At 35.4% G+C, this 26977-nt stretch overlaps 2 protein-coding genes across 3 annotated transcripts in view; one reads left to right on the top strand and one right to left on the bottom strand.

The window, feature by feature from the left end:
* The window catches only part of ldlrad4a (low density lipoprotein receptor class A domain containing 4a), a 156149-nt gene extending 152133 nt beyond the window's left edge, over window positions 1-4016 (top strand). For both annotated transcript variants that reach the window (XM_056479104.1, XM_056479105.1), the window contains one exon: window positions 374-4016. In XM_056479104.1, the coding sequence (XP_056335079.1) occupies window positions 374-904 (531 nt within the window). In that variant the 3' untranslated portion in view covers window positions 905-4016. The remainder of the gene's footprint in view (window positions 1-373) is intronic.
* An 11119-nt stretch (window positions 4017-15135) lies between these two features.
* On the bottom strand, window positions 15136-25181 carry fam210aa (family with sequence similarity 210 member Aa). The gene is made up of 5 exons (XM_056480384.1): window positions 25065-25181; window positions 24762-24807; window positions 23161-23538; window positions 18393-18504; window positions 15136-15890 (listed from the first exon to the last, which is right to left on the bottom strand). Exons 3-5 carry the CDS (start codon window positions 23508-23510, stop codon window positions 15624-15626), a joined length of 729 nt encoding a protein of 242 aa, XP_056336359.1. The 5' UTR covers window positions 23511-23538; window positions 24762-24807; window positions 25065-25181; the 3' UTR covers window positions 15136-15623.
* Window positions 25182-26977: the final 1796 nt, after the last annotated feature.

The following is a 26977-nucleotide window of genomic DNA, read 5'->3' as shown; positions in this document are numbered from 1 at the left end:
CTTTGAACCAATCACCATCATTGTAAGCTGCTTGCTTTTTTGTCTGCTCCACTGCTCCGTTTGTAAGATGTTTGCTTCAACTTTCTTTTGCAGTTTGAAGCACGTTAAACGCCCAATTCGCACAGGATGTCTATATCTCGTCTTTGCTATGACTCGTGCTTCATCCACGTCTGCACAAAATTTTTTTTTTCCCACAAAAAACAGTTAAAAACTTTTTGTTGATTTTGCGTTGGATTCAGCGATCGTGGAATAGTAAAAAAAAAAAAACTAGGGGGTCTGGCTTGTATAAATAACTGAATTAATATAATGTAATTCTATGTGAATTTAATGTTTTCAATTCTAAATGTTTACTTATTTTCTGCTCCACGTTCAGGTGATGTATGGGCCAAGGAGCGGAGAGCGCTTCAACCCACCTTCATTTATGCAAAGGGACCGATTCAGCCGCTTCCAGCCCACCTACCCATACCTGCAGCAGGACATCCACTTGCCGCCCACCATCTGCCTGTCAGATGGCGAGGAGCTGCCGCCCTACAAGGGCCCCTGTACGCTGCAGCTCAGAGACCCCGAGCAGCAGCTGGAGCTGAGCCGTGCATCCGTGCGCGCGCCTCCAAACCGGACCATTTTCGACAGCGACCTGATAGACGTTTACGTGCACGGAGGCGGGCCGCGGCCGCCGAGCAGCAACTCTGGCAAGAGTGCCTCGAACTCGCACGTGGAGGGACCGCCACCTACCTATAGTGAGGTGATGGGTCAGACTTATCCAGGCTCCGCCTCCTTCCTGCACCAGCACAGCAATAACGCACCACCCTCCAATCAGAGGACAGCCAGCCGCTCCGGCCAACCTGGCGCAAGCACAACCCTGTTCGTCAAGGTTAAGGATAGTCGGCGCGACAAACCCGTGTGACTAGGAGGCACTAGAGGGCAGTAGAGAGCGTATGTCGTCATCTGCGCTCTCTGGTACTTCCTCCTGGACCTAAAGGGGGAGTGGCTTCACTGTTAGACCACTCCCCTTGCACAATTTAAATCGAAGAAATTGAGGAACCAAGCTTACAAAGTTTATTTTTTGTATGTTTTGTTTTTTTTTGCTAGAACTTCGGGGCCTTGTATGGATGTTTGGGCTCCTCGGCGAAATCTCTTTGTTTGGTTTTTGTATGCTTTCCTGTATTTAAAACAAAACAAAACACGTGTGTTGGCACAGATTGTTTGCGTGAGAGACCACATGGGTCATAGGATTGAGAAATTTTGTATTTGTTTTTTGTTCATTTCCAGGACTTGTGCACACAAACTGTTCACAACCAATCAAAATCCAAATTGAGTGCCATGATATAATCCTAATCTTGGGGATGTGTGACTCACAACTACAACAGCAAGTCTTTACGTTGCACTTATTCTGGTTAAAGAGTAAAAACGGCTATCCTTGGTTACTTTTGTTCTCCGTCAATCCACAGGCTCCGCTGGTTCCTGGGAATTGTTTCCTTCCTTTTTACATTTTCCGAATATCTCGTTTTCCTGAAATGGAGATGTAGAACTCTGATCCAGCCTAAAATCTCCACAACTGAACTGCATCATGGCACTTATTGTTTTCACAAAGAGGGTTTAACAAGCTGTTCAAATTCCAGATTACTTTTTATTTTTGTCTGTTCCACTGACCAAGTGAGAGATCATGGCATGGAGATCTGCAGATGGAAGTCACGACACACACGCCACTTTCATCCTGTCGAGTAGCACTTTAAACTAATGTCACTTCAGCATTGTCAATGGGGTCCAAGTGCAAGGGAATCATGGGAACTGTAGTCTTATGCACATCCTATCCCCTTCTGATCTCATACCGCAAACATGCATGTATTTTCACCCCCAGTTATCCATCCTATATTTTAATTTACAATCATATATGGATCTCGTATTTTATTTATCCCTTTACTCTCCTCTCCTGTGCGCCGTTTTATTCCAAGGCTGCGCAGGAGCACACCAGTATTTAACGTGTACCAATCATGACGTGGTGCGTCCCCTATTCCTTCATTTATTTAAAGTTGTATTCAATCATCACCACATGGCACGCATTTGGAATGCTTTTCAGACATGCTGATTGTGTTGTTGTTTTTTTTTGTGATCACGTCTGAGCTTTGTAAACCACCAGTCTTTGGCCTTCCCTTAGAAAGTTCCATAGAAAACCTATTTATTAACTAGCTATTTATTAAAGCGACCAGTTTGAGAGGATATTTAGTCAGAGTAGGTGGGAGTTTCATGCCCGCATCCTCTAAATAGGCTTTTTTGTGACCTTTTTTCCTCCTTTAATAGTGTGATTTTTCTACCGCTCATCCGCTTTGGCTTCAAAACGGCCTCTTGTCATTGGCTCTGCTTCCCGTCACTCATTCTGACCGCGCAGTTTGAGTTCGTACTGTATTGCTGCTGCTGCTACGCGCTGCTACCGCCGCTACTGCTGCTGTTGTTTGTTTGGTATGTAGGCCTACGTTGTCCGCTTCCTCCTGACTTTTATTTCCGCTAATTAAGACCTAGATGTCTGTCCTCTGTTTTCTTCGTTCAGATTAGCTGTCCTTGTGCTAGGAAGACGAATCCAAATGTATTTTTTACGTTCGCAGCCGAGAGGTTGGCATGTTCTTCTTTACATGAGCAAATTCGGTGCCTAACAGTCATGTTTAAGCAGACATAGAAACCCACTTGCACTCAAAAGTCCCCACCTTTGTTGTGCCTCACTTCCTATGGTGCTTCTTTCAGTAGTCGGACTCTGTTTATTTGTACGGTGCTGTATATAACTTGAATATATTATGCACATATCCTACCCAATGGGTAGAACAACCACAAGAAAGCATTGTTAATACTGTAATATAATGTATAGATAATATTAAAAAGAAAACTTTAACACGGTGGCATCAAGTTTTGTGAATGCCTTCAATTGTGCTTTGTCTTTTTTGTAAAACAGAGTAAAGTTTGCAAAGAGAAACGCTACAGTATGGTCACAGAAATACAAAAGAATTCTTATATATTTTTTTTCCTATACAGTAAATGCAAAATCTGTTATGTGATGAAACGAATATTCTGATTATTATACGGCAGTTGTTATATAAAGGAGAACTAGCTGCTGCTTTTGTAACTTCCACACAAAGAATTATAAACGCCAGCGCTTGTCATTTTATTTATTGACGTTTATTTTGTGACTGCTAGCTGTTTGGACGCCTAATAACCATGAAAATAACACAATTTTCCGTACCGTAAAGCGCTTTTGGGCTCCCATGAGGCCTTTTCTCGAAGGTTTGGTGGTTGATATGAAAACCGCAGCTCAGGGTGAGGATTTATTGGATCGGCGGGAAACGGTTAACATTCTCTTCTCTATTTTTTCAATGCACATAATCGACTTGTGTGGGATATAAAAGAGCATCAAATGCATACATGAGGAAACGCCAGCCCATCGCTGATTGTTACTGCATGTTCATGTTGTCATTTTCCTCGACATAGCAGTTTGTTTCCGAGCTCTTCGCTTCTCCTGAAACACTCGCTGTACACGCTTGAATGGATGAATAAACGAGCGCGAATGAATGACAGACTGACTGACGACTTGTGTGGGGAGTTCGGCATCTCGTTACATGGATCCGAAATTCAGATGAATCCGCAGAAATGCTCATCGTTGGCCTTGAGCGAGATCACATCACAGGACTGTACGACCTATTGTGGACTACAAACCTTTTTTTAGCAGAAAAAACCATCAGTCGAGTGAGCGAGGAACGCTGCTGTCCTTACGCCTTTTTTTATTGTTCTATTTAATTGTGATGTCAGCGGTTTTCAGTTTGAGGTCTGTTAATTGCAATACTTTTACAGGAAAAAGGTGACTTAAAAACTATTTTAAAAACTGCATAAAAATAAACACAAGAAAAAAAACAATAAAACTATCGCTCAAAGATACTGTTGTTAGTCCCTCATGAAACGATTCCACGCTTGTTCTTTCGCTGTCATCAAATGGCCAGAGAGAGCAATTAAAGTTGAGGAAAAGAACCAGACAATGAGTCTCTTTTGTGCTTTGTGTTTGTCATTTGATCATTTCATCCTTTTAAAGGGATAGTTCACCCAAAAATGAAAACTGACTTACTTTTTACCTACCCTCAAATGAAGCTTATCATGCTCAATTTGCCCAATTTTTAAACATCCATATTTTCTCCAAAATGTTTTAAACACACTGTAAAACCCAACAGCCAACTTAATTAAATGAAATGTGTAGTTAACATAAAATTTGCTGAAAGTTAATTCTACTCATTTGAAAAGAGTTTTGAACTTCAATTTAAATGGAGTAAGTTCACAGTACTCATAGATTAGTTTTTGAACTCAAATCGATTGTAGCAATCGGTTTCCTCAAATGTTTTGAGTTGCCGTAACTAATTGGGTTTTACAGTACTCAGTTGGTTTGAGTTCTCTTTATTTATTGGCTTTTGTTGACGCCAGTGGTGTAGCGGTCAGTGTGTCGACACATGCACTCCGGTGCTCCCAGCGACCCGAGTTCGATTCCGCCTCGCGGTCCTATGCCGATTCTTCCCCTCTTTCTGCACCCCATGCTTTCCTGTCAATACTCTCTACTGTTCTATCAAATAAAGGTGAAAATCCCCCCTAAAAATATATATTTATTGGCTTTTACTGTGCTCAAATTGCTTCGTTTAGTCAAATGGATTAAGTTCACAGTATTAGGATTAGTTTTTTAATTTAAATGGTTTGTTGCAATAGGTTTCCTCAAATGGTTTGAGTTACCTTAACTTTTTGGGTTTTACAGTGTACTTACACACAAAACAAATATTTTTGCTGCTTGTTCAAACTAATTATTTAAAATGAGCTGTAACAAAACACATTTCTTGAGTTTTTTGGGAGGTGTTTTATGTTCAATCCACTTGAATTTATAATAAGAATTTGGTTAACATTTGTTGGGACAACATGAAGGAATTGCGTGTAACCCAGCATTTTTTACAGTGTACAATCACACACACACACACACATATCTCTCTTTCTCTCTGTCTCTCTCTCTCTCTCTCTCTCTCTCTCTCTCTCTCTCTCTCTCTCTCTCTCTCTCTCTCTCTCTCTCTCTCTCTCTCTCTCTCTCTCTCTCTCTCTCTCTCTATATATATATATATATATATATATATATATATATATATATACACATATATACTCAAATGAGCTGAAACAATTCTTGATTTTTTTATAACAACTTAATTGTTTTATGATTGAAATTTTATAAAGCAATTATTTGAATTTGATTGATTTGTGTTAAAACAACATGAAGGAATTTTGTGGAATTCTGCATTTTTTGCAGTGAAGGACGCAACTTTAAATTCAACTCATCTTTATTTCCACAGCGCTATGTAGTTTGTGTTAAAGGAGCTTAACATAGAAGTTCTGGTAAATTGAAACTGTCAGTCCAGTTTTCAGAGTTGAAGTTCAGTTTAATTCAGTTCAGCACTTCTGAAAGTTCAAACACTGAGGAGCAAATGCTTTTTTTTTAGTGATTCTCTCCAGAAAAAGCCAAAAAAATGGTGTGGTCAGATCTACCGAGTCTACAGTGCGCAAGTGCAGTGCAGCTACTGCTTAGAGATCAAGTATGTGATATTGTTGTAAATAAAACAGGAGAAATCTTTTTAATCTTAGGCCTCGTGCACATGGCAACAGATTTAGGTCAATCTGCAAAAGTTTATTATTGTATCAACCTTTCATTCACATGACACCATGCATTGTCGGTGCTTTTTGCATAATGGGTTACAGATTGATAGAATCTCAAAATGCCACCTGGCATGATGCTGTGTTTATAGGCCAAACCAGGGGTGCCCAAACGTGAGAGCTGGTGTCCTGCAGAATTTAGCTCCAACTCCAGTTAGACACACTTGAACCAGCTAATCAAGCTCTAACTAGCATAATAGAAACTTCCTGGCAGGTGTGTTGAAGCAAGTTGGAGCTACACTTTGCAGGACACCAGTCCTTCAGAACAGAGTTTGCGGACGCATGCGCCAAATACTTTAAAATAATGATGTCCATAACTATAACCAGTAAACACAACAATGGCTGATTACAGAGCTGTGTTGTGCTACAGGTGCGTCTAAGTTTATTAGCAATATTATAGCAAAACCTTGTAAGTATCTGCTACACCAAGTTCCTGGAGGACCACAAGGACTGCATGGTTTGCATGTCTCGTTTTTTGTCACGCCCATTTCAGGTCTTGCAATCTCTGCTGATGATCTGAATCAGGTATGTTTGGTTTAGGAGATGTGGAAAATAAAATATGTGGATGTAGCAATATATTAACAATGGCTGAACGGTGAATGCCATATACATACATTCACAGTTGAAGTTAGAATTATTAGCCCTCCCTGAATTATTATCCCGTTTGTTTCCCCAATTTCTGTTCTGTTTTTGTTTCCCCACATTTCTAAACATAATAGTTTTAATAATTCATCTCTGATTTATTTTTATCTTTGCCATGATGACAGTAAAGAATATTTGACTAGATTTTTTTCAAAAAGTGACATTCAAAGGTTTAACTAGGTTAATTAGGTTAACTAGGCAGGTTAGGGTAATTAGGCAAGTTATTGTATAATGATGGTTTGTTCTGTAGACTATCGACAAAAAATATAGCTTAAAGGGGCTAATAATTTTGTCCTTAAAATAGTGTTAAAAAATTAAAAACTGCTTTTATTCTAGCCGAAACAAAAACAAATAGGACTTTCTCCAGAAGAAAAAATATCAGACATACTGTGAAAATTTCCTTGCTCTGTTAAACATCATTTAGGAAATATTTAAAAAAAGAAGAAAAAAATTCAAAGGGGGGCTAATCATTCTGACTTCAACTGTATATATAAATTTTCTGAAACCCAGAAGCATGACTTTTGACCAAGAAATGCTCTGTTTATGTGCATATTGTTTTTAAATGCAGTGTTGACAACATCTTTAAGCTGTTTTACAAATGGCTGACTAGTTAGGTTTGGTTAAGATGTCCAAAAAACTTACCTATGATGTGATAAGATTTCATTTAGGCCTTATTCACATATAAATGGTGATCAGCAAATAATTTTACAACATTCACATTCGGCTAGGAAGCTTGCTTGATACACAAGAACACACGTTTGAGCTTCAGACAACCTGCAATGAATGTTGTTGTGGTTTTGGTTTTCTGTTTATGGGAATAAAAGAAGAAAAGCCTAAATGTGTTCATCATACAGGCCTGTAGCCAGCCTATTGCAAGGGGTGGTTCTTCTTTCTCAAAAAGTGGGCCTTTTTGGGAGTTATTCACCTCATTTTCTATTTAATTATGAGATTTAAATACTGCGTTTTAGTGACATTTTAAGCACTATTTTTTGCTGGACTAGCTTGTTAGATAGTCATCATAACCCACTTTTTGATGTACCAAAATATTTCCTAAAGAAATATATTTTAAAAACTCTATTTTGTTTAAAACTTTATTACATTAAATATAGTTAGAAAAAATAGCATTCTATTCAAGTTTTAAAGTAAAAACTGTAATCTTTTGTGTTAGGCAAATAACAAACTAGCTAGCTCATTCAACTGTCCTCGGTCAGCATTTGGCCATTTGAATAATAATAAAATAAATAAATAATAATATTAATGGATAACAACAATAGCCTATTTAATATTTAAATTAATTTTAATGTGGGCCACTTTTGGTGCTTCACACCTTTTTATTGGTCTTTTTTTTGTCTCAAGAAAGAGGTCCAAGATTCAGAATAAAAGTTAACTGTAACATGTTTTATCTATTTAACAACACTACAGAAAAGGTCAGTATTGAAAGGTGACCACATGTCAGATTGTTTGTTTTCTTGCACAGCTGATTAGCTGATTAGCTGAAGTCACAACAGCCAACTCGGTTTTTACAATTTATGATGGCATAGCAGTCAAAGTAGAACAAATGAGCTCATGTATGGGACAAATTCTGGATCTTTGTCAGTGAGGGGTGGGACTTTCAAACCACCCAAACCCCCCTTGCTATGGGTGCCTGTCAAATAAAGCAGGGGTGCTCAAACTCGGTCCTGGAGGGCTGGTGTACTGCAGATTTTAGCTTCAACTTGTCTCAACACACCTGCACGGATGTTTCTAGAAAGCCTCGTACACTCAAAAAAATTATGTTTACTGTTTGTTCAAACTAGTTCTTGAAAATGAGCTTAAATAATTGTTTGTTTAATCCACTTAAATTTGTTAAAAAAAAAACTATCAAGTTTACTTAATTCCCTCATGTTGTCCCAACACAAATCGATTGTGTGGAACCCAGTATTTTTTTACAGTGTAAGAGCTTGAGCTAGCCCAGGTGTGTCTGCTTGTGCTCACTGCTTAGAACTCAACTTTGCAGGACACCGACACTTCAGGACTGCATTTGGGCACGCCTGATATAAAGTGACCTTGTCGCCTTGGAATTATAAGGTTCTATCTGTGTTCTAAATGATTTTGAGATATTAAGCTTCAAAAGTTTGTTCATTCCATATAACAAACAATATGTGTGTGACAGTTCTCTTTCATACATTAACATGACAATGTATGCTAAATGTACTCTAAATGTAAATGATCAAACTTGTCTTAAATTTGCAAAGTGGGGTAAAATAAACAGGGCAAATGCAGATCTTCTAATACTAAGAAGCCATTTTCTGCTTGGAAATTAAGGTTCTCCCTGGCAGATCATTAGCAATACTTTTCAAGAAATACAATCAGTCTGCTTATTAATTTAATTAAAAAATAAATTGTTGTTGTAACAATATGTTGATGTTTGAGAAAGTACATTTTTTTGCTTTCTATAACATTTATTTATTGTTTAAGGATGAATTTGTTTTTTCTTGTTCAAATTAAGCATACAACGCTGTGCTAAATATTTTAACTAGTGCTGCTGTTAATTTGATGTAATTAATATGGTAATTTTTATTGAAATATATGCTTTATATGAATTATATATTTTTTTAATTATATGCCCCATGAATTATATTCAAGGGGCATATAAGCTTCAAGGTTAAATATCAAATTTAAAGACGTTAAATGAAAACAGACATTGAGCAAATGTGTTGCTTATCAAAGTTTAAGAAACTTTGAAAAATGTTTCACTGACTATATATACACAAATATTCCACATTTAATGTATAATATTTTAATACAGTTTCTTTTTCAACAAATGTAAAATTTCATCTCAATGTCAAAAAAATGCTTCTAAATCACCACATTTACACTCATCAGTTTCAGGTTTCTTCACAATTTTGTGTGGTGCAGCATTATTTAGTCAATGGAGCAGTCCGGCCGAATGACAAAGAAACAAAGAATGACAAAGACCTGATTGGTCCTCGTGTGTGCATTTGAAGGTAAGTTTCATAAACTAATTTCGAGAGGAGCACGTGATATGATTCAGCACGACTGGCCGCTCATCTCTAATCAGTAATAATCCAATCAGAGTGATCCTAGTTTACTATAAATGGATCATTTTCTTCCTACTGCTCTATCTTCAATTGGAAGAATCCCCCCTTCCACCCCATCTCCTCCTTTTCCTCCCCTTTTTTAAAGGGGGAGCTCTCAAGACCTACCTGATCTCGGATCTCCTGATATGCTCATTGACTGGGCTCCCCCTGGGCTCAAATATCTCCGAGCTCAGGGTTCTCTTCCAGGACAGCATGCCAAACCTGCTTTAAACGCCAAGCATATCTAAGTGGGAACTCTTGAAATCCTGATTGGCTCACAGAAAGAAAATTATAGAGCTAAGCTAGAGTTCAGCTTCGTAGATAAAACAGTTTTGTTTTTTAAATAAAAAGTCTTAAAATGTAAATCACTAATACAAAAACATCACATAATGTAAATAAGTTGTCATTTAATAAGAATATGTGAATACCTCAATTTTGACAAAAATGTCAGATAGAAACTTACAAATCTGAGGCGACGGATTGTGAATATTTTACGTTGTGAACAGACTTTCAATGGAGAGACACAAATCTCATATTTGATTAAAAATATCTTCATGTTTTAACATGAGGGTGAGTAAATGATCTAATTTTCATTTAGGGCACAACTATAAGGGCACAACATAGTTTTAAATACAGTAGACAATGTCAGATTTGTGTTTCACAGCAGTTTATTTATTTTTAGCCAGCCAGATCGCATTTTTAGGAGAGCGTGTATGATTCACTGGCACATAAAGCTGTAGGCAGATAACAGATATTTCTAGTATCTGTGGTGCACATAAAAGCATTTTGTTTATAAAAAACCCCCCGATTTTTCATGGAAACAGCACTATTTGAAGAAAGACAAGCTGATCTACCTTAGGGTCCTATATCTTTACTTTTAGTTGTTCCTCAACATCAATGGTCTCGAACTCAATTCCTGGAGGGCTGCAGCTGTGGATAGTTTAGCTCCAACCACCTCCAACTGACACCTGTTTAATAGTCTCTATAGTCTTGTACATCTTGATTATTTGTATCAGCTGTGTTTGATTAGGGTTGGAGCAAAACTGTGCAGAGCTGCAGCCCTCCAGGAATCCAGTTTGAGACCTATGCTCAACACTGTTGACAAATAATCAATGTGAATGACAGATGCAGGCAGGTTATCTGTAAATCAATAGAAGTTAGTAGTCACACTTTAAACACAATAAAGCTATTTGTCTATTTAAATTGTAGGTCAACCAAACCAGGCACTGTAAAAAATTATATGGACAATTAGTCATGACAGCATATATTTTTAGTTCATTGTAACTAGTCGGGCGCTCCACAGTAATGATTTACTATATTCTAATTACATTTTGAGGAACGTAATAATGTAACAATTACATTATAAATTTGTGTAATTTGATACCAGTTACTAAAGTCAGTGTAATTGAGTTACTTACGTTACAAAAAATGGTTTTTAAAAGAAAAAAAAAAGTTTCTTTTAAAGTTTTCTGCTGCAACGTCAGTTAATGAACATGTTCCTTTAAATTGCTGGAGAACATGAGCTGAAATTGCGGTCGAGAGTGTTTGATTCTTCAAGTGAGTGATGATGCGATGATGATTCTTCACTGTGTAAAAAATAAAATATTGCTGTGAAATGCAGTCTATCTCTAAAAAACTCTTGACTGCTTTTAACTCGACCAGCAGCTAGTTTAAGCACTTGAACGGAAAGCATTTTAGGACAATACTCGTCAACTAGGAGGACACTGTCGCCCAAAAACACGGCGGCCCAACTTAGACTAAACAGGCTAATTTGGATTTTTGTGCAGGATCGGGAGTCAATGTATCTTCTGAATGTGAAGAGAAGCGTAGCTACTTGGGGCAGTTCACGTATCTTATCTTTTGCCCGCACAAGTATTGGGAGCGCATGTGTGGCATTTCCCAGTAACACCAGTTGAAAACCGGGAGTCACATTACGAGAACTGATCGATCAGCTTCATACGCTGTATAAGAATATCTACATTTCGGTAGACTAAGTACATCAGATAAACGCAGAACACCCAAACACTGCAAGGCTTTTTCATACTATGGATGTCAATGGTTTCAGGTATCCAGTTTTCTTCTAAATGTTGTCTTTTGTGATCAAAAAATAAAAAAAGACAAACAGGTTTGGAACAAGTGCATTTGAGAGAATTTTAAGAATTTTAAGTTTTAGGTGAACTCTTTAAGTCTTTTGAATATATCAAGCTGCTGTGATCAACCCATTGTAATGTTTTTCAGTGAATGTTAAATTACTGAAAGAGCTGCAGTTTATTTAGTATTTTTATAGGTATATTTTATATGTTTTAAAAGTAACTTCAAGATAAATTAGTAATCTGATTACTTTTGACATGAAGTAATTAGTAATGTAATCAGATCACAACAAATACTAAAAAGTATTTAGTAATTTGTAATCGATTACTTTTTTTTAACGTACCCAACATTGCTTTGTAAACTAAGTTAATCATGTTCTAACTTAATTTTATAAGTTATGCAAGCAGTTTTAAGTCGGTTTAACATAAAATAAGTTCAATAGAGTCATTAGGTTAATTTGATTCAGCTTAAAAATGTAAGGCAACCAGGATTTTTTACAGTGCATGAAGCACTTAGGGAGAGACTGGGGAGAGTTGTAACTTTTTTTTTTACATTTCCATTTATATCTTCGTGGTCTTTTAATCCAGTGTGTTTAATACGTGGTTCAAATTGTCTGTTTTTAAATGATATGAACATTATCTTTGCAACACAAACAGAAAATACACAATTTAGCCTAAAAAAGGAGTGAAATGTTGGTCTGATGTTACATTATGAAATAAGGATAATGACTAAATGGATATGGACTATTTTTCTGAGGTGTATCTGGTGTGTGTCTGTGTTACACAGCTGAATAAACTGTTATAAATCAGGGGTTCTCAATATTAAGGTCCAAATCTGAATTTTTAAAGGGTACCTATGGTGAAAAATCTACTTTTCAAGCTGTTTGGACAGACATATAGGTATAGTGTATATACAGTCATATTGGGGTGATATAAACACACCCAGTCCTTTTTTTTTTTTCAATTTAACAACATAAATACGGTGGACCAATTGGAGCGGTTTTCAGACCATGTGTGAAATGAATTACAATGATTTACTTCAGATTTACACCCCCACAGCCGCGTGTCAGAACAATTATGAAATAAGACGCTTCAATCCCGATTTGTGGACGTTAAATCAGGTTTATTTTTTACATTAACATAACAGAGATCCATACAGCAGCGGAGATTAACTTGTATCCTGTCACATTTGCGTGCAAAGAGTGCAATGCTAAACACGCGCTGTCTGTGTGTGTATGTGTGTGTGACTCATCGTTGCAACTCCACAACAAATGCATCAAATACTAATTGGTAAAGTTCTTACTGTAGTATTTCTCACAAATGCTACGTTACGCTGCTTGCTTTATGTCTGTCTGTTGTCTGACACACCTGACGGAGGAGATTAAGGCAGGCTGAAAGGCACATAGAAACGGTGGGCGGGGAGGACTAGCCTTAAAGGCGCAGTAAAACAAAACTGCCTCCTGGTGCAAAAATGTATAGAATAGAATCTTGTAAAAGGTATAATGAAAAATCTGATGGGTGTTTTGAGCTGAAACTTTACAGACACATTCTGGAGACACAAATGACTCATATTAAATCTGAAAAAAGGGGTAACCTAGCTGCTCTTTAAGGTCAAAGGTTTGGAATAATTAATATTACATAACTTGTTTTTAATAAACATCCATCACAAGTCAACACTATTTTTTTTTTTTTTTTTAAATAAAGTGGCAAGGGTGACACGGTGACTCAGTGGATAGCACTGTCACCTCACAGCAAGGTTGCTGGTTTGAGTCCCGACTGGGTCAGTTGGCGTTTCTGTGTGGAGTTTGCATGTTCTCCCAGTGTTCGCATGCGTTTCCTCCATGTGCTCTGGTTTCCCCCACAGCCCAAAGACATGCGCTATAGATGAATTGAATAAACTAAATTGGCCATGGTGAATGTGTGGGAATGAGTGTGTATGGATGTTTCCCAGTACTGGGTTGCAGCTGGAAGGGTATCCGCTGTGTAAAACTCGACAAGTTGGTGGTTCATTCCGCTGCGGTAACCCCTGATGAATAATGGGACTAATCTGAAGGAAAATGAATGAATAAATAATGGAATTTGCATTCAAAACACAATAAATACAATCCAAATGTGGCAAAACCACTAATATAAGTGCATTTTTGTACAAAACACAACAAAAGGTGGGCCAATAGTATCTAAATGCAGCCAATATGTCCTATGGTGTGACAGCAAAAATTAAAAAATAACTGTTAATAAAAATATACAAATAGAGTGAGCTTGATTTATCTTTATATAGTGCTATTCATTTTAAATGAAATTATGGATATCTTTTTTCTCCATGACTTTTATGATTTTTTTAATAAATAGGGGTGCCAAATCACAACGAAACCCAATTTTATTTTGGTTCCAAAAATTTAAATATGTGAAAAATTCTGAGACAAAAATGTAACCGGTGCATTTTTTCAGGCATAGATTTTTCAGTGGAATTGACAATGTAAAATTGGCATATACTTTCACACCAAGGGACATAGGAACTTACCAAAGATCAGAGGTACTAATTAATGATTTTATATAGCTTTAAAATAATTGTTTAGTTAATTTTAATGGGTCTAAAGCATTTGCAAAACTTGACCCCTCACTTAAATTTTACAAATCTTTCAGAACACTTAAAAAAATAAATAAATCCCAACTGAAACTCCACCATGCTTCCATCTGAAATAAGACAGCAGAAATGTTCATTGTTTTTATTGTCAAAGTTGACAGTCAGGTGGAACATCCTTCAAAATAAAAGGCCTCGCAATCCTGTCAGAGCTAAACACCTCAAGTGCTTTACCAGCAGAGATATTTTCCATTGGATAATTGATTAAATTAATCACCTTCATTAATTGCTTTGCACAATTGAAACAAAAATGGGACTTTAAAATCATGAGAGTCCACAGACATTCACAACTGAAAAATTAGGTCACATAAATGAAACGCATAAACATGGCAGGAACTTACTGAACTTGAACTCCAAACAGGACGTAAAGCCAATTGATGATCTGTCAGGAATATTAGTGCATTTTTCAGCATTACCAGTATTTTAAACCATGGTAAAATCTGTACGACATCTCACTGTACATTTATACCTGTCTGACAAACACTGTTTAAGACCTAGACTAACAAACAGTTTAAGATTTCGATGACTATATCCTTTTCAGTAGTTTATACAAGAGTCTGGGTTGTTTCCAATCCATAGATAACTTAAATAATAATGTAACATGCAAGAATTGAAAGAGTCAGTGCTATGTTGTTATTGTTAATTCAGTCCAAAATCTAAATTCTGTCCTCAGTGTCATCCAAATACCCAAAATGTTCAAAATACCAACATAACACACAAAAAAACTGTGTATTAAACGGTTTATTCCTTAAAAAGACAGTTCACCCAAAATGAAAAATGTGCCATGATTTACTTAATCTTGACTTGTTCTAAACCAGTTTGAGATGGTTGAAGAATGTTTGAAACCTATAGTATAACTACCGACTAGTATTTGTTTTTTACAAGTTCCATTTTTGGGTGAACTGTTATTTTAAATGTTCCAAATTGAGCCAATCATTTAATAAATGATTAAATATATTTATATATTTTTAAAGAATCTGAATTTTGGGTAAACGTACAATCAACGCAGGCACAGACAGCAGTAAAAATATCCTTATGATCTTCTGGGTGAACATTTCGGATGACTTCAGAGTGACATGAATTTTCATTTTGGGCACGACTAATCTTATAATATTTTAATGAACAAGGTAACACATGTATAATATTCGGGCAAATCTCTTTAGAAAACACTCGCATGACTTAAAAACGTACTTCAGTCAAGTCCAGTCCAACATTTTTCAGAAAACTTTGTGTGCTGTGATATTATTTATATATTCAGCAACTATGGTAACTTTAGGAGTCTCACCATCTTGTGATAGCTAGCATATTACACAAACAACAAGTGTAGAGCTTGCAGCCTACAATATATTTAATGTACGTTTAAGACAAAATGCATCATAAATTGTATTATATTGTGTAACGATGTGAAGACATTATGGGAGACAAAGTCACTTTAAGCCCTTACGCAAGTGTCCAAATCTATTCTCTTTTCTTTCTGAAAGACACTTTGTCTTTGGTTTCTTGAAGTTTTTCATTCAACTTGTCTTTTGTTTCCTCCATTCTTTCAGAGAAACGATCCTTGGTTTCCTCCATCTTGCCAGAGATCCTCTCTTTGGTCTCCTCCATCTTCTCCTGCAGGTATTCTTTGACAGGTGGAGGTGTGGACATGTAGCCATGTTTCCTCAGGTACTTCACAGACAGGGATGTTCCTCCTAGAGTCACCGTGTACCTCGCTGGTGTTGCGATCTTAAGTAGATCAGAGGAAAATAAACAACCCTCACAACCCTGACTTAAAAAAAAGTAGTAGTCAGACGATATTTTTCAAGTTTCAGTGCATCAAATGTCGATACATTTTCTGTTTGGCCGATATGTTTGAGGTGACTATTTTGACTTCACGACAGACTTTTATTTTGACAGCGATGCAACTGATAAAAATTGATACTGATACAAACTAAAGATAGGATAAATCAAAGTTACTGCAACAGGGGAAACCGCTGTAGCTCATATTTCCTACATAATAAATCAACTGATACTGAATTGGACTAGTATAAGTGACAGTCTAACCACTTCTCCTCCTTACCTCCTCTATACTGCTTTTAAATACAGCATTCTGTTTAGAATTGAAAGCACAATATGGCCTGTTTCCACTGAGTGGTACGGTACCTTAAGCTTTTATGGCCGTTTCCACTGTTAAAAGGTACCAAAAAGCGAACCTTACCGTACCAATTTTTGGCTACCCTTTTGAAAGGATACTTAGCACAACAAAAGAGTACCAAAAGGCAGAGCCAGATATACAGCTGAACACTATTGGTTTACAGAGACTAGCTCGTGCACAAGCCAGTAGAATGAAAACAAAGGAAGCACCATTTTTAAATACACCACCGAGACATTACACTGTAATAATATATACATATAATAACAAGCTATGGTCGACCTGAGCTCAAACAAACCTTGTCATCGTCTTGATGAACAGCCACAAAGCCAAGAAGAAGAGCAGAATCTACCCTGTGCCCTGTTGTTGTTTACAAGGCCGTCTAAGGCGCGAGCGGTTTCACTTTCTTGAGAGAGCTTGCCGGACGTCTATATTTGAAATAAAGAACTTCTTGAGCTCATATTAATAATGTGCGTGTGATTATTGAAGTGCTTCTGACATCCTATCCTTTCAGAAACGGACAAACACGAGAGTGAAGCCCGAAAAAACAAAGGAGAAGCTGGAAAAAACAAAGGAGCAAATGATCCTTTCAGCAATCTAAAAGATGAACAAACTGCCATGTGTAACTACTATCATCACCTTTTGGACTATTATGAACTCAGAATGACGGAATTACTTTCTAACAAGAGGTTACATGTGCTGGTGAAGATACAGATGAGATATTTGAACTGACTGTATGCTCTGTTGCGTGTTGTTTTTGAACCCAAATTAGGACTAAATGTATATAGTGTGTAGGTTTTCTGTAATTGGTAACATATCGGAGACTGTACGGGTCAGTATGTGTTTATATATGTTACATTATTTATTTTATTTAATTGCAGACATTACAGTAGGCTATTTTTGATCATTGACCTGCAGTTACAATCCAATCATGTTAATCCATAATCGAACATTTACAAGTATTTATGTGTATAAAGCATCTGTTTTGTGAGAAGTGCTTCTCATCTGATATGTGAACGACCCGTACAGCTTTACTTTGACATTTCCTCGATTGAGAATGATGTCGACTGCAACTTTCTGTTGTACATCTTGCCCACCAGCAGTGGAAATGCAAGCCTAATAAAGGTGACCCATACAGACCTGTACTGTATCACTCAGGGGAAAAGGGCCATTACATTGTTTAAACTGTCTAAAAAAATTAAATAATAATATTTGAGTAACTTTTAAAACATGTAATGTGATTTACTTTGTAGTTTAATTGATTAGCTTTTAAAAAATAAAATGCTGAATTAAAATTAAAGCAGTCACATTGAATCCCACACTCGATGAGAGAATTTGTTCATTATTTTGAACGTATTGAAAAAAGAAACAGGGGATTGTCTCAAAGGACAGTGATTTAACTTCACTAAAAAGACAAAAAGTGCAAAAGTAGCAAACACGCTGCTTTAAACTAGGTGAATGTGTTGTTTAGAGTGTTTTGATAAATGCAGAGCACCTCTATTAAAATTTCTGACAGAGATCAAGCCTCAAAAAAAGCAACGTAAGAGTAAATCAAAAGTAACTCAAAAGTATCATAATTCATTACCATAAAAATTAACTAAGCAACACAACCAGTTTATTTGAGGAGTAACTCAATATAGTAATGCATTACTTTCAAAAGTAACTTTCTCCAATACTGCCCAACAGTATACACTAAACTGTGTGTCATTCGCTGTAAAGACAATAGTGATTTTCTGATAAATCTATATATTATGTAGGAGACTTCAGATTTGAATGATTATTTGTTTACAAGTTAGAATTGTGTCTTTATTTTGGAGCACACTAAAGCTGAAAGAAACCCTTTAGACTAAATTATCCAATTTGGATTTCATGGGGTTTTCAAATGTATGTTTAGTTTTTCCTGATCTGCTCTACTGACACCATATCTAATTTACCTGTATTTATGCACTTTTGCTAATTATTTTGGGAAAATAAACCTAAACTGCCTAGATTTGGCTTTCATTTTGGAGATACCTACTACTTTGTATTGTTTTCAATGTTTCAACAAATTATGAAACATTTAAATAATTGGCCAAAAAGTAACTTGGCTTGCTCACCTTGTACATAGCATATGCTGTCAGTGCATAGCCGCTCTGAGAGTTCTCCAGGAGCTTTACTACCTTGTCAGGAAACCCAACATATTCCAGAAATGGCACCAAATTCACTCCTCTAAAGACAAAAAATGAGAAAGAACAAGCATTTACTTTATAACAGAAACATTTTACACATAAAAAGTGAATATGCTGTCGTTTATTACTCACCCTCAATTTTAAATGGTTTTCTTATTTTTTTTTATATATAAAATAAGATATTTTGACTATAACCAGTGACCAACAAATGAAAGAACATGAGTAAAGTCTGAACATATTTACTTTGTTAGCTATTCTTTTAAGAATGTCATTTCAAGACCAAGAAGAATTGTATTAGCATTTATTTATATATATATATATATATATATATATATATATATATATATATATATATATATATATATATATATATATATATATATACACATATACATATACATATACATCTTTATTTTGGCTTATAATATAAGCCAAAGCTGTAAGTGTGCAGACGTTTGGTGAACATATGACAAGGCAAACTGATAACTGAGAGCCTGTCAGCAGAGTGAGGTCATGGTAAATGAAACAGCACATTTTCAAGCATCCATTACCACCTCCCACATTTCTGAAATGTCTAGACAGTGGTGACCCACATTCAGCCAGATGTACTGCAGAGTAAACATTCCAGTGTGCCATTTACCTCAATCCACCACGCGCCGTACACATACAATGACCAAGCAAAAAAGAAAACGACCCATCTCCCCCGCACATACCTGCTCAGCAAATCACCACCTGACAGCCGCCTGCAGTGTATGAGGACTCATACTTTTTAAAATCGCTTTTTGTCAAAAGACACTGACTTTAATGAGCCACTCACTTCAATTAATCAATTTGAAATTTCATCAATGTACTGATATATTGGACAAGACAACATTAAAGGGCTCAAGCAGCAATTTTTTGAAGCCATGATTGTGTTTTTGGGCTGCATTATAACATTCATGCATATCAAAAATAAATAAATAAATAAAAATCACATGATATTTTTCACTTCTTTTACAACACCGTTTCAGTTCTCCTAAAAACAGTCTGTTTATGAAGGTCCCATATAATAAAAATCTGGATATATCTAGTAACCATAACTGAATAATATGATATCAGTACATGGAAATTATATACTATAAGCCTCGAACACCATTGTTTCCTCAAAATCCACGGTACTCGAAAACTGAAAAAATTAAAAAGCCTTAATTAACAAAGCTGTTATTAATTAGTAAGAGTAATAATAGCCATGTTAATAAAGGCTTTTCACTTTTCCACATACCTTGAGTGCCTTGGACTTATGATTTTGTTGTTTTTCTTTGTGAAACCCTTATCGAAAAAGCACAGACACATTAATTAGCCCAGAATTACTCTTTGTTCAATTTTAAACTATTGTTTTCTCATTCTAGTATAAATTCTGTAAGTGTAAAATCCTGGTGAAAAACAGGCCAATCGGAACAAAACATCGACTCTGATAATGCATATAGAAATGTAATATGCTCATCCCAGACTGTGTTTGATTGGCCACAATGTTTCCTACTGAGATTACAACAGACTTTCCCCCCCTTATTTATAGGTTTATCCAAGTGTATTATTACGTATGTGGGAGTCTTACTGTCAGGGCTGTGCGATATGGGCAAAAGAAATGATCACAAGTTTTCTAATATTGCGATTTCGATTTTACACAGACACACACACACAGACGTTTTACAGTGTGAATCTGAAACATATTTGCAAAGGAAAACAATTAGATCTTTATCAAAGACCTGTAACATGTCTCAAAAACAGACATAAGACAAAAAATAAAGATCACCTAGTAAAGCTGTAATCAACCGTCTCTTGAACAGGCCTATAGAAAAACAAATAAATAGACTAACGTGTGTGTTTATGTGTGTGCATGTATATGCGTACGTCTTTTGCGCGCACAAGTTCGTTATTTCCAATGGAGGCGCGGCGCTTGCATGCATATTGGGAGTGACGTATACATGTATCCCTACTTTCAGAATGCTGCAAGCGCACTGCGAGTCACGTAACAAGAACTGAGCGATCGGCTTCATACTTTGTATAGAATATACACATTTCGGTAGACTAATTACATCAGACACAGAACACCCAAACACACAGTGCTTTTTAATTTTCTCCATTGTATCAGAACTGCACCAATGTTTTGTCAGCTCATCAGTCTCTGAGAAAACAGTTGATGGTCGCCAAATGCGGGATATAAAGATTATAAATTTATTCAGTGCCACCTTGAACAGGCATAAGGTCTGTTTAAATATCTATTTTGTTATTTTAATGTGTATATTGCGAAATTTGCCATGTATGTTTGTAATGAGGCAACAAACACATGTAAACTGCACAATGTCAAATCACGCACCTTCATGAGTGAAAGAATTGCAGTAAACATTATAAAACTCATCTGTTTATGCAGAGGTTGATATTAATCCCTGCTTGTGTTTTCACACAAATTAAACCCAGAAAACACAATTTTAAATACATCTTTGCCTGTCCCATTTGTTGGGTATAATTATAATTTAGAACACATAACTCAGGTGCAGTAACGAAGGAGCAGATTTAGATGCCTACCAATAGCTCACTCTCTCTCCCAATGTTAACCGCTTCTCCTCTTCAGTTGAAATGATTGGCATTTAACAAGACACCTACTCAGTTTGTTAAAAACATTTTTGACAAATCAAGTATGATTATTTTGCACATGTGTATTTTAGGGTACACTGTGTGCGAGTGTCAGGCACTGTCATAAGCTGTGGAGTGTCAGAGCAGAGCTTATTAATATTCACGAATGTTCCAAATATGTTCAAAACCAAAATTTTTATTCTAGTGGTAATATCTGCGATAAAAAATGAGCAAATAAAAATGATTTCTAGACAATTCTGGAACTTACCTATGCCACATACCTATATCGATATCAGTGAACGATTTAATATATTGAATCAATGAACTATGGCATCTTTAAAAATATATATACATATATATTTTAACTGAACTGTTATTAGCTTATTAATCAAAAAAGCAAATTACTTTGAAGTAACTTTTATGATTCTTGTACAGGTAGCAGTATATTCTTAATTCAGTTAAAGCTCAAGCCTCACTCCTCCTGAATAGTAAAGCTGCGGGCTCTTTGATTGCCCCCTGGTGACTGGTTGCCAGACAGGTCATAAACCCCACCTTTTCCTGAGAAATATCCTGAGAATTCATGTAAATGAATGGGACTTCATTACTTTAATCATTACCATTGGAATGTGAAGAGACTTTCAACTAGCACAACAAAAAATGTTTCTGAGGACAATCACCTACTGCACTTTTAATAAAATGTATTATTTTATAAAGTGTAGGAATGGGATGTGTGAATTTACATGTGATATTTTAAAAAAATTACTGTGTAATTATATATATATATATATTTGCTAATACAGATGCACATTTTTTCCCCATGGCAAATAGCTCCTAATGATGTACATTCTGGGTCCAGTTGGTTCTTAAATAATAATAATAAAAACCTTTCTAAGAAACTTTGTTATTATACACCGTTGTTGATATGTTATTTTTTATATTGTACAAATCTTATTACTACTGCTAATAGGAAGATGTTTAAATAAACCAATCTATTTAGACCTGTTCAACAAGATAAAACGTATTATCCTAAGCTTTATCCTAAATAGATATTATATTAGTGTGCATTTATAAATGCAAGTGATTGTAATTTTTTTTAGCAAACCTTTCATACAGTCCAGTTAAGGGCGGTCAAATGGGAAATTCAGGGGTGTGGTTGATTTGACATTGGAACGTTTGGTGAGCAGTTTGATCATATGGCTTTGCCTCTGGCAGCACAGACGGTTCCTTCTGTCCATGCCCTGGTTACTTTAACATCAATTTGTTTGCAACAATCTGTGCCTGTAATTAGGAATTTTGCTTTTAAATGTTTTTTGCATTCAATGGAAGAAGACGGTGTCACATCATCTATATTTTATTTACAGTCTATGAGCTCAAAAGGCTATTTTAAATCCTTTCCAACTGCATACTCCTTTTACTATCTGTTTACGGAAGTGTGTTATTCTAAACATCATGGAAATTAGATTGAGGTAAAGTTGGTTTTCATTTCGCACATTCAGACAATCTCCTTAGTAATATAATTTCAGAAAAGTATTCTTTGCAAATTCTAAATAGGGATCATATAAGCAGCCAACGACTATCAAAGTATAACGTTGTTCACAGTCAATTCAATATCGCTCATGTTGTCCTACTTGCATGCGATTTCAGACCAGATATTTAAAGTACTCGGCCATTTCACAAGTTTTCAAAAATGAACAAATGTGTGAATATAAAACCAACTTTGACTTCATTAAAATTAAAAAGAGATACATAAAAAATAGTGCAAATTAATAGCATGGGGAGAAAAGTTTAGATTTGAATGAATATTTGTATAAATTAATTTTTGTTATACATTATATGTATTAAACTCACATGGCTCGGAACATTTTGTGAAAATTAGCTGTCTAATATGCGAATATAAATTCATATTATCGCACAATAAAGCCCTTCAGTCTTATACAACAGCCCTCTGCGTTGGGCTGCCAATAAGCATGTTGGGTTTATTCTGCGATAATAAATGCCTGGATGTACTTTATTCATTACTTTTATAAAATAACCTATAGTCATCATCACTAAATACTTATAATTCTGATCTTCATCCACTCACTTCATTGCAGCATAGTAGAAGGTGCCGAACCACATAGTAGAGGTCAGCAGGTGCACAGGGATCATGACTTTGCCGTACTGCTTAAAAGTTTTCTTGAATCTCTGAATGAGGCCACTGGATTTGTCTTGGAGAGGGTCTGGCTCCTCCTGTCCTGGAGCAGAGGTTTTCTGTGAGGTCGGAGAACGTAGGGCGGTGGTGGAGCTGAGCCATCGCTGGCTGGAGATCAGCTGTTTCAGGCTGCGATGGGACGGGGAATCCTGCATCCGTGTGATATGGCTACGGGACACAGCGCTGGTATGCAGCAGGACAGACGTCTGCCTGAAGACTCCAGAGCACACAAACCGCTGCATCGCAAAAGCAGTTTCTTCTCCCAAACGTCTGTCAAAATAAAAATAAGAAAAATGACCAAACTAAGCAATACAAGAAACAGAAGACAGATTCAAAAGTCATAATGAAAAAGCATTCAAATAGTAAAATATTATTTTTAAAAGTGAATAGCCATTTTGCATCTAATAACATTTACTTAAATGATATTATATACATCAGGGGTGCCCAAACTTGGTCCTGGATACCAAGAAAGAGCTTGAGTAGCTCGTTCAGGTGCGTTTAATTAAGAATTAAAATAATAATGAATTGGTATTTTGTGGTTGCGCTGCGAGTGTTAAATACATAAAAAATATGTAAATTTACCATATGGAGAAAAAAACCTGCACTGTTAGTAGTTTAATAATTAAATTACTTTGAAATTAGCAAGTAATTATTTTTTTGATTATTGTACAGATTACTGGATAATGTTAATTCAATTAAAGCTCAAGATGCTACTTTTTAAAACTTTCCAAATCACACCATCCTTAGGTTTTTATAATGTCTGCTTGACAATGCTGTTAATAAGCACCTAATACAAAGACATTTAACAATTTTCGCTTTAACTACCTCCCAAACAGTTATTTTAAACATGTACAAACCTTTGGGTGGCACTGCATGTTTTTAATTGTAACTTATACATTATACGCAATTCCAAAGGTGAACTGTAATTTATTAATTATTGACATTAGACAAATATGAATGTATATGAATAATACATGACGTGAAATATGATGCAAGTTAATAAACTTCTTTAGTTACTAAAGAGCAAACAGTCACTTAATATTTTCTAATGTGCTTTAAGCATGCTTTCAACTGGCACATAATTTTATTTAACTGGTTGTTAACAGACAAACCCTGTAGAAACCCAGCCAGCATTTTTCTTTTTAAAAGATGTCTAATAGACGTCTAAACATCTTGGCTAAAACAAGACTAAATTTGGGCTGTCAGTGAAAATCCAATAGCCACATAAGAATAGGTCAAAACTAGACTAGTCGTCAAATAAACAGAAATAACTGATTACACATACAAAGTCTGTCTAATCTGTTTATTTGACGACTAGTCTAGTTTTGGGCTATTCTTAGATGTCTATCAGATTTTCACTGACAGCCCAAGTTTAGCCTTGTTTTAGCCAAGACAACTATGTGTAGATGTCTATTAGACGTCTATTAAACACTATTTTTTTTGCTGGGAATATAATAAATATCGGACATGATATCAGTTACAGCATTTCCTACCTTCAATATCCCATCAATAAGGACGTCACTGGTGTTGGTTAAAGAGCTGAAAATAACATAAATATATAAGCTGCACAATCTCAGAAGACAGCTTAGAAATAATGAAACACATACCAACTTCCTAAAAACAATTGCATAAAAAAATCTCCTGACAAAACTTATGCTACGATGGTCACCAAACGTGAGTCAGCTAGCTTTGCTAATTGATGTCCGACTATCTGAACAGCTATACTGACCAAAGTTTCACTCGTTTTTAGTCTAAACAAACAAAAACGATGATCGGAAATATGTACAACTACATACGTGAGTGCTGATATCCGACATGATGGGATTTCGCCACCGTAAACACATATTATTTACGTCCCTTCTGTCATTCAGAGAACTCCTCAGCAGACGCAGCGACATGACACATGGTGGCTGAGCTCGCAGTGTGTTGTGGGAAATATAGTTCAGCCCTGCTTCGAGAACAACAGTTCTGAACGAAGCCAAAGCTCTGTGGAACTACATTTCCCATAACGTGTTGCAATGTCGTGAGTGATTACTATTTGAACGTGTATATTACGACATAATTTGTAGCAAAGTTAGTTGTGTTTAAAATTCCCCAGATTCGGTTTGGTACTTCATCCCACATCAAATTTATAATAGATTGGAGGTCTCATGTTTTTGTTAACTTGCAGTTTTTCTCTATCCAAACTCGCTGTAAAACTTTAAATTTCATGAACAGGCTCTTTTGGCATGGATATTATGTTTTTGTTTTGTTTTTTTAATTAATAATTTTTTTATTGCACTTTTAGAACACAGAACATACAAGGGCAATACCATAACATTAAATTGACATGAAAATAAATAAATACATATAAAAACAAAGGAAAAATTACAATTATTCAAAAAGAAGATTTAAAGCTTTAAGATAATTAACAGTTCTTATTGCTTTGGTATTTCTTGTTTCTTTTAACGTACACAGGTAATAACATATTTCTATTTTAAAGTGAGTAAAATTAGTTTTTTTTCACTGCTCATTTGCATTTACAAATAAAAAAAAATCCACATATAATGAGCAAATTAACAATATACCACATTTTGAAATCAACTGTATTCTCATAAAAAATATTTTTCTTTGAATTCCAATGCATTATTCATACTCTGCTTAACAAAAAAGAAAAGATCACACCAAAATAATTGTAAATAAATACAATCATAGAATAAATGAATAATTCTCTCTTCTTTATCATTACAGAAAATACATTTTAAATCAACATCTTTACAAAATTTTGCATTTACCTGTTTTACAGGATAAATACGATGAACAAATGGAAATTATGCTTCGTTCACAATTTCTCCCCGCACAAAGTGAAACTATGGAACAATGAAAGCATCTTAGTAAAGAATAAATCTTTTTTTAAAATAAGAATTGGCTTGAAAAAGATATTAATTTTCTTTGTGATTTATTTGATCCACAAGGGAACTTCTATTCATATGGTGATTTTATGGTTAAATTACCCTGTTATTTATAAAGAATTTCATACCATGATTAAGACCATACCTAATGGCCTTGCTCATTTAATGAAATGCCACTTGTCATTTGAAGTGAATGTTAAAAAGAACCAATGTTTTTAGTTGAAGACAAATGCATTTACAACCTAAAATGTACTAATAAAAATATAAGAAATGTGTTTCAGTCAAAGAGAAGAATCACATCCGGGGAAAAATTCTTTGGAATTCTCTAATAGATAAAATTAATTGGAAAAAAAAACTGGCTTAGGCTATAAGTTTTGTGTTCCCAACAAAGTTAAAGAATTACACTTAAAAGTGTTACACAATATCTACCCCACAAACGATTTTATATCTAAATTTGTTAATCCTAATTCAAATGGTGTTTTCTGTGACTCAATCGATCATCTTTTTGTCAAATGTCAAAAGTGTTTTGGTCTGATTTATTCGTCTGTTTTTACACCAAAATGTAATTTAACATTGATTTTTCGATGCGTGATATTGTTTCCATGCGATAATTTGTTACTTTTCTCATGACAAACATAACATAGAATTTAGAGGAAATGTATTTATTTTATTAAGTAAATGTTATATTTACAAATGTTAATGTTCTTCATCATTACCTAATTTGCAGGATTTTCTTTGTGACTTAAATGGTTTAATTACTACTTTACAAAATGTTTACAGCAAAAAAGTGTAAAAACTGTGAAATTTTATAAGACAGT

The sequence above is a fragment of the Danio aesculapii genome, chromosome 19 (assembly GCF_903798145.1).
Source record: "Danio aesculapii chromosome 19, fDanAes4.1, whole genome shotgun sequence".
Taxonomy (NCBI): domain Eukaryota; kingdom Metazoa; phylum Chordata; class Actinopteri; order Cypriniformes; family Danionidae; genus Danio; species Danio aesculapii.
Note: the sequence above shows the minus strand (reverse complement) of the source record. Positions and strands in the feature narration are given on the sequence as shown.

Excerpts from the sequence above, each read along its gene's own strand:
- fam210aa (XM_056480384.1), bottom strand. The coding sequence starts at position 23,510 with ATGCAGCGGTTTGTGTGCTCTGGAGTCTTCAGGCAGACGTCTGTCCTG. Across the intron at positions 18,505-23,160 it reads TTCTACTATGCTGCAATGAA|AGGAGTGAATTTGGTGCCAT; the intron begins GTGAGTGGATGA and ends TTTTGTCTTTAG. Across the intron at positions 15,891-18,392 it reads CAGCATATGCTATGTACAAG|ATCGCAACACCAGCGAGGTA; the intron begins GTGAGCAAGCCA and ends GATCTACTTAAG.